General features: G+C 40.5%; 1 protein-coding gene across 1 annotated transcript in view; it reads left to right on the forward strand.

Annotated features, from left to right (window-relative positions):
* Positions 1–7687: 7687 nt before the first annotated feature.
* The window catches only part of ANKRD42 (ankyrin repeat domain 42), a 51220-nt gene continuing 44873 nt past the window's right edge, over positions 7688–14034 (forward strand). The window contains exons 1-2 of the mRNA XM_081099880.1: positions 7688–8376; positions 11185–11351. Coding sequence (XP_080956006.1) covers positions 8319–8376; positions 11185–11351 — 225 coding nt within the window. The 5' untranslated portion in view covers positions 7688–8318. The remainder of the gene's footprint in view (positions 8377–11184; positions 11352–14034) is intronic.

A 14034-nucleotide genomic window follows, 5' to 3' on the forward strand; every position in this document is an offset into this window, starting at 1 on the left:
TTTATTTCTTGAATGGCTTTAGCTTGTGACTTTTCTTCAGCTTTAAAACATGAAGTGGCACTTATGAGCCTTCTATTGGAGGAAATAGGCATATAAAACTAATGAAAATTATAGTTTGTTGAGCGTTTACTATGTGGTAGGCATTGATAAACATTTTACATATATTCCCTAGGACTTAAAAAAAAAATCCTATATGAGAGATGGTATCCCCACTTTACAGGTGAAATTGAATCACCTACTTAGGTGCAGAACAAGAACATAGAGCTGGCTTTGCTTCATTTTTGTGAACACTATTTCTATAGTTAAGAAAAATGCTAGGATAGAAATAGGCACACCGAACCTCCTGAAGATAGGTTAAACAAGGCTTTATAAAGATGGTGATAGTTAAGCCTTGGGAGATAGCTAGCAGTGGAGTCCAAATTCCTGAGAAGAGTATCTATGGAGAATGAATAGCAAATGTAAACAATGTGTTTTCAAAAATTTTGTATGGTTAAAACCCTGATTATGTAGTCTTGGTCATGATAAGGATTTTTTATTACACTGACAATGGGAGCCACTAGAAATTTTAAACAAGTAATATCCTAATCTGCATCTAAGGTTGGCTTTTCATTTTCAAAAAAACTTTGAGAGATTTTCAAATATAGAGAGGTCCAGTAAGAAAACTGGTTAACTATGTACTGGACTTTAGATGAACTTTTGAATATACAAGCATGGAAGAAATGCTGGGGTCTGAATTGAAAAATGTTGGAAGCTTCCTGTTGTGCCTCTTTTTGGGAAAGCCATCATAGTTTTTATCAAATGCTTAAAAGTACATGACTATCGCCCTGGCTGGTGTAGCTCAATTGGTTGGAGCATTGTCCCAAATCCTGAAAGGTGGTGGGTTTGATTCCCAGTTAGGGCACATACCCAGGTTGTGGGTTTAAGAGGTGACCAATGGATGTTTCTCCCTCTCCAAAATCAATAAAAACATACAAAATTAAAACAAAATACATTTCAATTAAAGTATGTGAAGTCAAACGAAGGTGGCATTTAAACCTAGAATGTATAAAGTAAGAAGTCTCTGGGGGAACATTTAGCTTTGCAGCTAATTGAGAGCAGAATTGAAGTAAAATAGGAAAACTAGTAATGAGGAAAACAATTCAAAGACTGGGTAATCAGGAAAATAGGGGATTGAGAAATATCCCCTAATTATTGAGTGCCAATGCCAGTTGTGATGTGAGGGTAACGGGACAAGAGCTACTCCTAAGAAATTTAACTGGAGATTGAATTGTGGTTATAATTCTAAAAACTCATTGGAAAGAAAGGTTGAAGAGATGACCAGTTGTAGCTGGAAAGACTATCGAAAGCACAAGAGAAATTAGCTTCAGAATGAAGGGACAACTTGGCTGGTATGGCTCAGTGAACCAGGTCACAGGTTCAATTCCTGGTCAGGGCACATTCCTGGGTTGCAGGCTCTATCCCCACTGTGGGGCGTGCAGGAGGCAGCTGATCAATGATTCTTATCGTTCTCTCCCTCTCTCTGAAATCAATAAGTTTTTTTAAAAAAATAGAATGGACAGTATTAAGATGGTCACAGATTTGGGGTCTGGAATTGAGAATTAATTTCTAGTTTTTCTTTGAAGTAGGAGGCTAGATTTAGGGTAGTGATTTAGATGCTTCCCCCTCCTCCAATTAGAGCTGTGCACTAGAATGACAGTGAGTGTTAAGAATACTTATCTCTGGAGAGTCACTTAATAGATTCTCATTCAGAAACACCTCTAGTATTTAAGATGCTCCATAATTATACTCAAAACTAATGTCAATTATATAAATAAAGTTCCAGCCTGGCTCAGTGATTGAGGACCTATGAACCAGATCAGTTTGATTCCGTCAGGGTACATGCGAGGGTTTCAGGCTCAATCCCCATTAGTAGGGGAGCAGGAGGCAAACAATGATTCTCATCATTTGTTTCTCTCTCCCCCTCTCTGAAATCAATACAAATACACTTTTGAAAAAGTTCTAAACGATTCTAACGAACAGGCAAAATCTCCTGATCTAGAATTCAGAGAACACTGAATTTTAGCCCCAAAAGATGGAAAAATAAGTCACAACATAGCACTGGGAACTAGAAATAATTTATACTGCAAAGTGTAGCAAGGAAAGCTGGGAAACTTAAAGATGGAACATTTTCATTTGAAATGAGTTTGTGAGAATAAAAGGAATTGTGTATTTCTCGAAAACTACAAATTTCACTGTTTATACAACGTCAATATAATTTACTTAAAACTTTCATGTTGTGGAAAATACTACAGTGACCTGTTATTCAGCTAATAACAAGCTTTTAGGGATAAAAATAGGACCTAATTACCTATTAAAAGATTCTCATATAACAGCTTAATAAATAGAGAATTCTATTTTCCTGGCTGGCTTTCTTTACAGCCTATTTTAGTGCCTAATAAATGCTCTGAAAGGTTTATACAAAATATTCAGGAAAATATGAGGCATCTAACCATGTCTCCAAGTGAAAAGATTTAGCTGACTAAAAAGGTAATCTGGAGGTAGAAATGGAAAGTCAGACTATTGTCAAGGCCTGAACTTCAGCAGTAGCAGCAAGTTTTTCCCTAATTCTACATGGGGTCAGCTCCCTGAAATAATGGACACTTTGTTGGGCAGGTGAGGAAGAAAAAGTTAAAGAAAAGGCTAAAAAGCATCAGTGGGATGCCCAGAGGGAGAGCAAGAAGGCCTGGAAAGCATGAGGGAACAAAGTAGAGATGGTTACCAAAATCCTTAGTTCAATTTTTGGTCAGGGGTTGGCCCTATTTCCTTCTCTGGAACTAGATGCAGACCTGATTAATTACCCAACTTTGGAAATGCTAAGGTAGACAGGTGGAGGACTATCCACTTTTACTAGTTGGAATCATAATCTTCCTACTTACAAAGGGTTCCAATTATCTGGAATGCTGATGCCCACTTCCCACCTGAAAAACTTCCTTAATGCCAGTCCCTTACTTACCTTGAAATCCTATGCAATCTGGCTTTTACATCCTGGCTTCTTCATTAACATTGCTCTCAAGTATTATGACGCCTTGCCACAACGAATGTGCTTTTATTAGCCTCTTAACCTCTCCTGGCCCATGTACTCCTTAAAGTATCTTTTGCTTTATGTGACAATACATGTCTTCCTGTGCTTTGCCGTTTTTACTTACAAAAAATTAAATTTTAAAATTCAAATGGAAGTATAGGAAAGTCTTCTTTCACATCTTTCCTGTTACATAAAGTAACCACTGAGTTAACAATTTGTTAGGTTCTTTTTTTCATTTACCATTTCTTATAATCCTTTCCATGTTGCTAAATGTATGTAGATGTGTAATTTAGCCATCCTTCCACTGATGAATATTCAAATTTCTAATTATTTACCATTAAAAAGTGTTGCAACGACTATCCTAGTATATATAAGTTATTTTGAAGATTTTACAACTCGATAGTTGCTGGCTCAAGCATAACGTACATTTGGAATTTTGACAGTGTGAAATTGTCCTTCATAGGTCCCACCACTTTAGTTGTTCACCAGCAGTCTTCAGAGTACTTGTTTAGACCACCTCTAAACATTCATTATCCATAGTCTTTTAGTTTTTATCATTGTGATGTCTCAACAGTCTGAGTTTGAGTATCCTCTTTTGCTAATTTGCTCTTGGTATTTTTTATGTTTTTTGCTAATTGAGTTATTCTTTCTCACTGAAAACAAATTTTCTGCATTCTCTTAAGACTTTATAATTGTTAATAACTTTAATTCTGAAATTTCTGTATATGAAAATATTAAAGAACCTATATTTCTCGATTTGAAAAACTCTGCCTCTATAATGGGGTTAGTTCTGGACTCTAGTTACACTAATCTCTTTGTCTAGTCCTGTTCTAATACCACCCTGTTCTAAATAGTCTAGTTTTATAGTTCTAATATGTAAGTGGGTTAAGTCTCATTAATTGATCTTTTCCAAACATGTTTTGGTTAACCTAGCATATTTAATCTTCCAGATAAACTTTAAAATCATCTTGCCAACTTCCACTAAAAAATTACATTAGATTTTTACTTCAAATGCAACAAATTTACTTTCAGGAGAATCCTATCTGCAGTACTGAACCTCCTCACACAGGAACATAGCATCTTTCCCTTTACTCGGTAACATCCATAAATGAAGTTTTGTTTTTCCTATGTAGATTTTGCTTACTTCATAGGTTTATTCTTAGATTTCCCCACTGTTGCTGTTAATGTGAATGAAAGCTTTCTTTACATTTACACATTTATTTTAGTTTATAGGGAATCTTACTTCTGTATGTTGCCCTGCTAGCTCTCCATCTTACTGAACTCTTTTCTAATACTTAATATTTTACAGTTGTCTTATATTTTCCAGGTAAACAATGACATCACTTGTCTTAATTTCTTTTTTTTCAATTTCATACCTTATTTATCTTGCTTATTATTATACTGGGTCCAAAATTCTCAGGACAATGTTGACTTGCAGGACTGACAGTAGATAACCTGGACTATTAACATTAAATGTGCTGTTTATATGTTCCTTCAGTTAAGTAAGCTTCCTTTTATTACTTAATATGAATTTTATCTTCTTTTTGAATAAGTAATAGATGCTAACTTTTCAAGTGATTTTTCAGTATCAATTAAGATCATATAGTTTTTCTCCTTTATTAGGAAATTTTCATTGCTATATTGTCTGTTAACCCATCCTTGTACTGGTAGGATAAACCCAACTTGGTTATGACATTATTCTCTAAATGCACTGTAGGCTTTATAGTTCCCTTAGGATAGCTGTATATACATTGATAAGTGAGACTGAGATGTAAGTTTTTTTCCCCTCCCTCTCCTTATTTATGATACTTCATAGTGGGAAAGTATTCCATTCTTTCTGCTTTGTTCTTGGTAACTTTTGTCAGAGCTACATAGGTCATTCTTTTATGATTATCAGCTTATTAAGGTTTTCTAACTTGAACCAATTTTTTTTTTTGAAATTTACATTTTCCTAGAAAATTATACATCATTTTTCAGGACTATTAGTGTAATTTTACACTAAATCATTTCTGATTTTCAAAAACCCTCATTATCAGTAATATGTTGCCTTTGTTTCCAGTATTGTTTTCGCTCCTTCCTCAGATTTGCTAAGTGTCTATTTATTGTTTTGTTTTTTTTTCAAATACCAGCTATTATTGGGATCAATTTATTTCCTAGTCCATTTGTTTCTGCTTTATTTTTAAATCCTTTAAAATTAATGAGGGCATTTTACTTTTTCTACTTTTCTTCCGTTTCTTTTTCTAATCCTTCCTGTCATGTCTAAGGATGTGCTGCCTCCTTCCCTCCTGAGTTTACCCATACAACAAAGCAAAAATGAAGCCTTTACCATTATTATACAAGTGGCTACAACCACTATATTAATTTGGAGTCAGTCATAGTGGGCTCCAACTCCCCACCTAGTTATGTGATCTTGGCCAAATCTGAGCAGTTTCTTCATCTGTAAAAACAGGAATAATACAGGTTAAGTTTGAAACTATTTGCAAGTCACTTAGCATAGTAACTGTCCCATATTAATAATTCAACAGATGTCTGGTAAAATGACTAATTCCCAAATCCCTTCCAACTGTAAAAAACTTTACTTTCAGTCTATCACTTCATCCACCAGAAAATCAACTCAAAAATCCACCCACTCACCCACACAAGTTAGTGGGCCCTTCCCCCCTTGAACCAAGTATTCTAGATGTCAGGAACTCCAAGACGAATAATGAAAGTCTCTACCTTCCAGAAGCTCAGAGTCCTTGAGGGGTAGGGGTAAGGATCAACTGTTAAACAGGTAATTATAATACAATTGATAAGTGTTTGATATAAAGGTTGTGGGAATTCAGAGGCTTTGAGGAGTATGTGCAGCAAAATCAAAGATCTAGGTAGAAACCCTAGTTCAGGTACTTATTACTTACTAGCTGTGTATTCTCAGGCAATTAACTTTGCACTTTATTTGTAAAAAGCAATAGTAATACTATGCTGGTAGGTTATATTAAGGATTAAGTAACAAATATGATGAAGCACTTAATTCAATGCCATACCCATCATATGAACTCAACAAATGGCAGTTAGTAATATTACAAGAGGCTATGGAACTTAAAAAAAGGCACTGTATTTCAAGAGAGTAAAAATGGGGTCAGGGGAATTTCCCAAATGTGTTCACAGCACAAAACCTGTGGCGAGGCACAGGTCAGGGGGTAAAGGGACTGAGTGAAAAAGGTGAAGGATCTAGTACAGATTAGCAGTCACAAAATAGTTACAGGAATGTTAAGCACAGCATAAGGAATATAGTCAATAATACTGTAATAACTATGTACGGGTCAGGTGGACACTAGAAATATCAGGGGTATTATTTGGTAAAATATATGACTGTCTACCTCCACGCTGTACACCTGAAACTAATACAAAATAATAATGAATGTAATTGAAAAATAAAATTTAAAAAGTTTTGTAGCAAAAAAACCCCCCAAAACAACCAAGGCAACAGTAACAACAAACCCTGTGGCAAAACAATAAAGATGGGAAAAAAAACCAGGGTGAGAGGGGAATCAAGCCGAGTGATGCCCTTGGAGGGCAGGTAATTTTAATTTCTGTATTCTCAGTCCATTTTCATATATTTGAGCCATACTTTTACAATAAATAGTGAATGGAAAAATGCACGTTAAGCAATAGGCTTGGAGAAAAAGATCTGGACTAAACTGTTGAAAGTAAGTATTTTACCGTGAAAGGAATCTTGGATTTGAGTCAGAAAACCTGAAGCAATCTTTCGACTAATGACCTGCATTTTTACACCGGCTCTACCACTTACCTGCTGTTTGGCCTGAGCAAGAGACTGGCACCTTCAATCTCCTCACCTGTAAAATAGGGATAGCACCTACCTTACCAAATTAGTGTGAGAATTAAGTACCAAGCGAGCGATTTTCAAAGGGCCGGGCACTAGTAAGCACTCAATGATACCGGCTGCAGCTGCTAACTTCTCCGCTAGGTCTTTTTCCATATTTGTGAGAAGTCAGGGTTAAGAAGAGCTTTACTTCAACATCCCCAACCTGCACTGAAAAAAATTACACTTGGTTTGCCAAGGACGAAAGGCCCCGCCCGGCACGCGCCATACAGGTCACCTACGCAGACGGCAGTCCTGGGCCTCCACCCGAGCGCGGGGCCGCGGAGGCCGCGGACCACGCCAGCCGTTACAGAGCCGGGGCCAGATCGGGCTGGGCGTGGGCCCGAGCGGAACTTCACCGAAAACGGGTCTCTGCCACCATCCGATTCGTCTGCAGGCCAAGCCTTGCAAAGGGTGAAGGGAGGGAAGCCGGAAGTGACGCCAAGCCGCAAGGAACCGGAAATGACCCTCGCAGGCCGGAAGCCGGAAGTTTATTCGTTTCCAAGGCGACGTCTCCTCCACCGCTCCGACCCGGCGGCCGGAGTCGGGACGCTGGAACGCTCCTTCGAGGAGAGGGTCCCCGTCGACGGCGGCCGCCACCTTAGCGATTCGCGGGGGGACACAGCCAGGGACGGCGGCCGCCGCGCCGGCCCTCTCGTGTGGAGGACAGACGGCCGACCCAGTCACCGCGGCGGCCAGCTTGAGGAAAGAGGGAGTGAAGACCAGGAGTTTTGTCTCAGCGAAGACACGGAAACAATCGGCGAAGAGGACGACGGCCACTGCAGCGTCTCTCCGGGACGAGTGAGAGAGGACGGGGGCCTCTCCAGAAGGGACCCGAGAAGGGTCCTTGAAGACCTGGGCCGCCGCCGCGCTGGTTCCCCTGAGGCAGTCAGGGGAGACGGTGGCCACGGTCATAGCAGCTCGTGGGAGAGTGTGAGGGGAGACCGCGGCCTTCCTAGCACCGACGCCGGTCTCCGTCAGGTCGGCGGCGCCCAGAGCAGTGACTCTGGGGGAGCCGTCGGAGAAGCCGGCACCAGCGACTTCGGGGAGAGGGGCAGCGACGAGCTCCACCGCCGCCTCAGCGGCTCTTGGGGAGGAGGGAGCGTGGATGGCGGCCCCAGCTTCAGTAGTTCCTCGGAAGGAGTGAGTGACGACCGCGACTACGCGGCCAGCGACTCCTCCGGGGTGAGCAGCGGCCGAGGCTACAACCACCGCCTCAGGGGCTTCTGGGAGAGAGAGAGTGCGGACGGAGGGCCCCGCGGCGGGGGCTCCTGGGAGAGGGCCGGGGAGGACGAAGACGGCCGCTGCAGGGGCTCGTGGGGGACAGCGAGTGAAGACCGCCGCAGCAGCAGGGGCCAGGATTCGCCTCCCCCTCGGCGTCCGTGGGATCGCACCATGCCCGGGGTGCCCCCTTCGGGCCCCTCCGCTTCCTTCACGGAGTCGGCAACCCCGTGTGAGTCCCGTTAATTGCCTTGGACGACCCTCGTCGCTGCCACGCGCCCTCTCGCACTTCTGCCCGCATCAGCCTTGCCTTCTCTGGCCGTTCCCTTTCTCCGCTGTCACTCCTCTTTCCGCCTAAGTGACCTGTTTTCAGGAGGTCCCGGACCCAGACCTTCCTCATTTTAGCTTTACTCCCTTTCTTTCCCGCTGCACATTCCCGAAACTTCTCGCCTGGGGATGTCCGCGCTTGTTAAATCTTTTGAACCCTTTTAAGTTCTTACTTGACTTCTCTGAAGCATTTGACCCTGTGGAGATGACATTAGACTGACCTGGTTTTCTTCTTCCCACTCTGCTGACTCTCCCTTTTCTTGGCTGACTTTTCTTCCATCCTCTCCTTAAACGTTGCTTCTCTCCCTCCCTCCCGCCCCCCAGTGCCATCGCTGGCGCTTTATGTTATGTACAATGACTTAAGCCCTACTGAGGACTTCCAAATCTGTGTCATTCATTCAACCATCCAGTAAATATTTATTGAGTGCCGAATATGTGCTCTGTCTTAAGGACATTAAGAAGACAGGCATATTCCTTACCTTCTACTGGGGAAGATAAATACTGAGCAAATAATGACTAGTGTGATGAATATTATAAAGAAGAGTAGAGTGCCATTGGTTCCAGTTTACGGGCATCAGAAAAACCTACCTAACGCTGGACACATCTGCTACTGAGATCTGAACTCCAGAGCTCTCCTCTGAGCTGCAGACTCATGTAGAAGTCCCTTCTGGAACTCTTCTGGGGCACCTTAAGATCCACATGTCTGCAGTGTAATTTTGGCCTTGGCTGGGTGATTCAGTTAGTTGGAGCTTCATCCTCTACACCAAGCATGTCAAACTCAACGGCTAACAAGGTTTAAGTTTATGTGGGCTGCAAAAAAACAAAAGCTTCAATTTTCATAGAAACATATGTTCATTTTGATACTGAATACAAAGGGCTGAACTAAATGAGTAATCGTTAACATAAAGTAATAGGACATTTTAATAAAAATATTTTTTCTTGAACATTAACTTATCAGACACTGAATAACTGCACAAATTAATAAGCGTAATGTAAATAAACCTATTTCTTGTTCTCCGAAAGTGAAATATTTCCTGTTGCGCACACCAAACAAGTCAGTCCAAGACTAATGACATGGCAAATGGTTGCTAAAAATATTCACTGCTAGTATTCGTGAAGAGGAATGGTGTGCCTGCATGTAAGGCACCTAAGGGAAATGAATGCAATGATTATAGTAATCAGTCATTAGTTCGTTATTAATAATCTATGTGTATGAAAGGCTGATATGCAAAGTGTCCCTGCAGGAGTTCCACCGGGAGCCTGGGAGTTCTATCGCTCGCTATGACATGTGCTGACCACCAGGAGGCAGAGCGAAGGAAGGCCCCTGCTGGCAGCTGGAAGGCCCCTATTGGCCCTGATCACCTACCACCTAGGGACCCTACCCATGCATGAATTTCATGCACTAGGCCTCTAGTTATGTATAACAGGATATTGTAAATATTAAGTTACGAAATTTTTATTAAAACGTTTCTTATATACTGATATATTGGCTGGGCTGCAAAAATATTTGTTGTGGGCCCCATGCGGCCCGGGGGCCGCGAGTTTGACATGCTTGCTCTACACCAAAAGGTTGCTGGTTTGATTCCTTATCAGGACACTAGCTAGGTTTTGATTTTGATCCCTGGTCTGGGCGTGTATGGGAGACAACTGATCGATGTTTCTTTCTCTCTCTCTCACTACCCTTCATCTCTTTCTAAAATCAATAAAAACATACCCTTGGGTAAAGATTAAAAAAAAAATAGCCCTACCCTGTTTGGCTCAGTGGATTGAGTGTCGGCCTGCATACTGAAGGGTCCCTGGTTTGATTTTGGTCAAGAGCACATGCCCAGGTTGCGGGCTCCATCCCCATTAGGGGGTGTGCAGGAGGCAGCTGATTAGTAATTCTTATCATTGATGTTTCTCCCTCTCCCTCTCTGAAGTCAATTAAAATATGTTTTAAAAATTCAAAAATAAAATAATTTTGTATTCACAAGTCCTCTCTGTCCTCCAGTGTTTACTGTCTCAATTGTGCCACACCACTCAGAGAACTAAGCCAGACTCCTTGAAGTTATCCCAATACTCTTTCCTTATTTTGCCCACTATTACATCCAAATTCAGTTCAACCTGTTTTTATAGTATTTTTTGAATATTCTGTTTCCAAAGCCATTCTCTGGGTTGAGGATCTCAATCTTTCTGCTGTAGATACCATAGTTATTTTCTTACATAGTCTCCCTGAATCTCTAATGTTGCATTTTTGCTCCCCAATGAATTCCCCTCGCCTGCAGCCAGTCCCATAAATCCAGCATTACAAATCTGATCTTTATTAGTCTTCTGTTTAAAATCCCTCAATGATTCCCCATTTAAGTGCTTGTAGTTGTTCATGGCTCCAGTGGCTTCTGCTCTAGGTGAGCTGAGCTTAACTGTGTTTCTCTGTATTTGCCCATCTTTTCAGATTCAGGGTGGTAGTTTGCTGAGACCTCAGTTCTCTGATCAGTCTAAGAAAAGTTACTGGTTTTCAGTTTGTTTTCTCCTGTGTATAAGGGAATGATACTTACATGCTTTTTAGACATTAGAACTGAAATGGAAGTCTGATTAAGACGATGTTAATCATACACATCTTTGTATTAAATTATTTGGAAAGTCAAAGTGATTTTGTGTTTTCTTTTGTCTTATTGCTTTAGTCTTTTTCTATTTTTTGGCACTGTAATACATTTTAAGCAATTTGATTTTTCAGTAGGCGCCAGGAAGAAGGTGCATTTTAGTAGCATACATGATGCAGTACGCGCTGGAGATGTAAAGCAGCTTTCAGAAATAGTAGAACGTGGAGTCAGCATTAATGAAGTTGATATTCTCCATAAATTTACCCCTTTACATTGGGCAGCACATTCGGGAAGTTTGGAGGTAAGCTAAATAAAACTGGCATAAGTTTACAACTGTTAGCTCTTTTATAAATTTAGCAGTCAGGACTGAAGCATTGCAAATAATTTCTTTTTTAATTCAGTCTATCATTAGGTGTTTTGTTTACTTAACAATGGCTTTATAACATATTATCCCAAAACTTGGTGGCATAACATAACCATTTATTTATGCTCAGGATTGAGCAAGGAGTTTGGCTCTCAGACACAGCTTGTCTCTGCTCCATGATGTCTGGGGCTTCAGCTACAGATTGGAAAGCTGGGGTTGGGTCCTTTTGAAGGCTTGTTCACACAGCTGTCTGGTATATGCTGGCTCTGGGTACCTTAGTTTTTCTTTGTGGGCCTATCTGTGAAGATTCTCCACCTTGCTAGTTTGTACTTCCTCACAGTGTGGTAGCTGGGTTCCAAAGGAAAGCATAAAGGGTAACTTAAAGAGGATAACAGAATGAATACCTCGTTCTCTTAAATCTTAATGTTTTTTGCTATAGTTGCTTCAGATTTTTAGAAAACAAATGGAATATTATAGATACATTTGAAATCCCTGAGCACCCCTCCAGGCACTATTTCTCTCCTTCCAAATCCAGAGACAACTATTACCCTGAATTTGGTGTTTATTATTCCTATCTACATTTTATGCTGTTATTGCATATGATTATATCATTGCTCTAAATGACATATTTTATATAAATGATATAACTAACATTCTGCAGCTTGATACATGTGATTAGATATATGTATGCTAGTTTATTTCTTTCAGCCATATTGTAATAGTCTATTCTTAGACTAATATCAGAATTTATTCATTTTTCCGCTGACGGATATTTAATTGGTTTCAATTTTTATTTTTATTTTTTTTAACTTCTCTTTTTTTATTTTTATTTTTTATTTTTTAAATTAAATCTTTATTGTTCAGATTATTACATTTGTTCCTCTTTTTTTCCCCCCCATAACTCCTCTCCTCCCAGTTCCCGCCCCACCCTCCGCCCTCACTCCCCACCCACTGTCCTCATCCATAGGTGCACGATTTTTGTCCAGTCTCTTCCCACATCTCCCACACCCCTTTCTCCCCCAAGAATAGTCAGTCCATCCACTTTCTATGTCCCTGATTATATTATAATCAACACATTCTGTTCATCAGATTATTTATTCACTTGATTCTTAGATTCACTTGTTGATAGATGCATATTTGTTGTTCATAATTTGTATCTTTACCTTTTTCTTCCTCTTCCTCTTCTTAAAGGATACCTTTCAGCATTTCATATAATACTGGTTTGGTGGTGATGAACTCCTTTAGCTTTTCCTTATCTGTGAAGCTCTTTATCTGACCTTCAATTCTGAACGATAGCTTTGCTGGATAAAGTAATCTTGGTTGTAGGTTCTTGGTATTCATCACTTTGAATATTTCTTGCCACTCCCTTCTGGCCTGCAAAGTTTCTGTTGAGAAATCAGCTGACAGTCGTATAGGTATTCCCTTGTAGGTAACTGAGTTTCTTTCTCTTGCTGCTTTTAAGATTCTCTCTTTATCTTTTGCTCTTGGCATTTTAATTATGATGTGTCTTGGTGTGGTCCTCTTTGGATTCCTTTTGTTTGGGGTTCTCCGCGCTTCTTGGACCTGTAAGTCCATTTCTTTCACCAGGTAGGGGAAGTTTTCTGTCATTATTTCTTCAAATAGGTTTTCAATATCTTGCTCTCTCTCATCTTCTGGCACCCCTATAATTCTGATGTTGGTATGCTTGAAGCTGCCCCAGGGGCTCCTTACACTATCTTCGTATTTTCGGATTCTTTTTTCATTTTGCTTTTCCGGTTGGGTGTTTTTTGCTTCCTCACATTTCAAATCTTTGACTTGATTCTTGTGCTCCTCTGGTCTGCTGTTGGGAGTCTGTATAGTATTCGTTATTTCAGTCCGTGTATGCTTAATTTCTAGTTGGTTCTTTATCATAACATCGAGGGTGTCATTAGATTTGTTGAGGATCTCATTAAGTTTATCAGCGGCTTCTAGACAGTTCTTGAGAGACCTTAAAAGTGTGGTTCTGAACTCTATATCTTCCATTGACAATTTTGTCCTGTTTCTTTGTCTCCGCATTTTTTATGCTTTCTTGGTGCACCCACTAGTGGTCTTTGTGCGCAGTCTTGTTGTAGTTAAGCCTTGATTGTTGTAGTTAATACTGGGGGGGATTTGACCTCCAGGCCAACTGGCTGTCTGGTTTCAATTTTTAGCTAGTACAAGCATTCTTAGTGAATTTTTTTAATGCAAAACTTCTTATTCTTGGACTAGATACAAAGCCAACTAAAATTTTTCTCATGATTCAAGGTTGTGTATGGAGAGCTTATTTTAGCTACTACATTTCCCCAGCCTGTGGGCTGCAGTGGGTCTATTCACTATGCAGACTTTCCCCCCTGCTACACAGGCAGAGACTGCTTTCTATGAATATGGCTTCTCTGTGTGATTTCTTGTTTATTTGGGCTTCTCTGCTTCTTGGAACCAAATCTGGTTTGGAGAATCTCTCTCCACCAGGCTGTGTGCCTCACTTGAATTGTTGTAAACAAGGATTTCCCTTTGGCCTTTTAGTGACTTCCTCTCAGCTGGCAGAAATGTGCCTTGATGGCTCTTTCTGCACATACAGCCCTGGGTGGGGATTTTCTCTGCTGTTTCCTCCCACAGCCCTCTT

This window comes from Myotis nattereri, assembly GCF_964212035.1.
Source record: "Myotis nattereri genome assembly, chromosome: 9".
NCBI classification, from domain to species: Eukaryota; Metazoa; Chordata; class Mammalia; order Chiroptera; family Vespertilionidae; genus Myotis; species Myotis nattereri.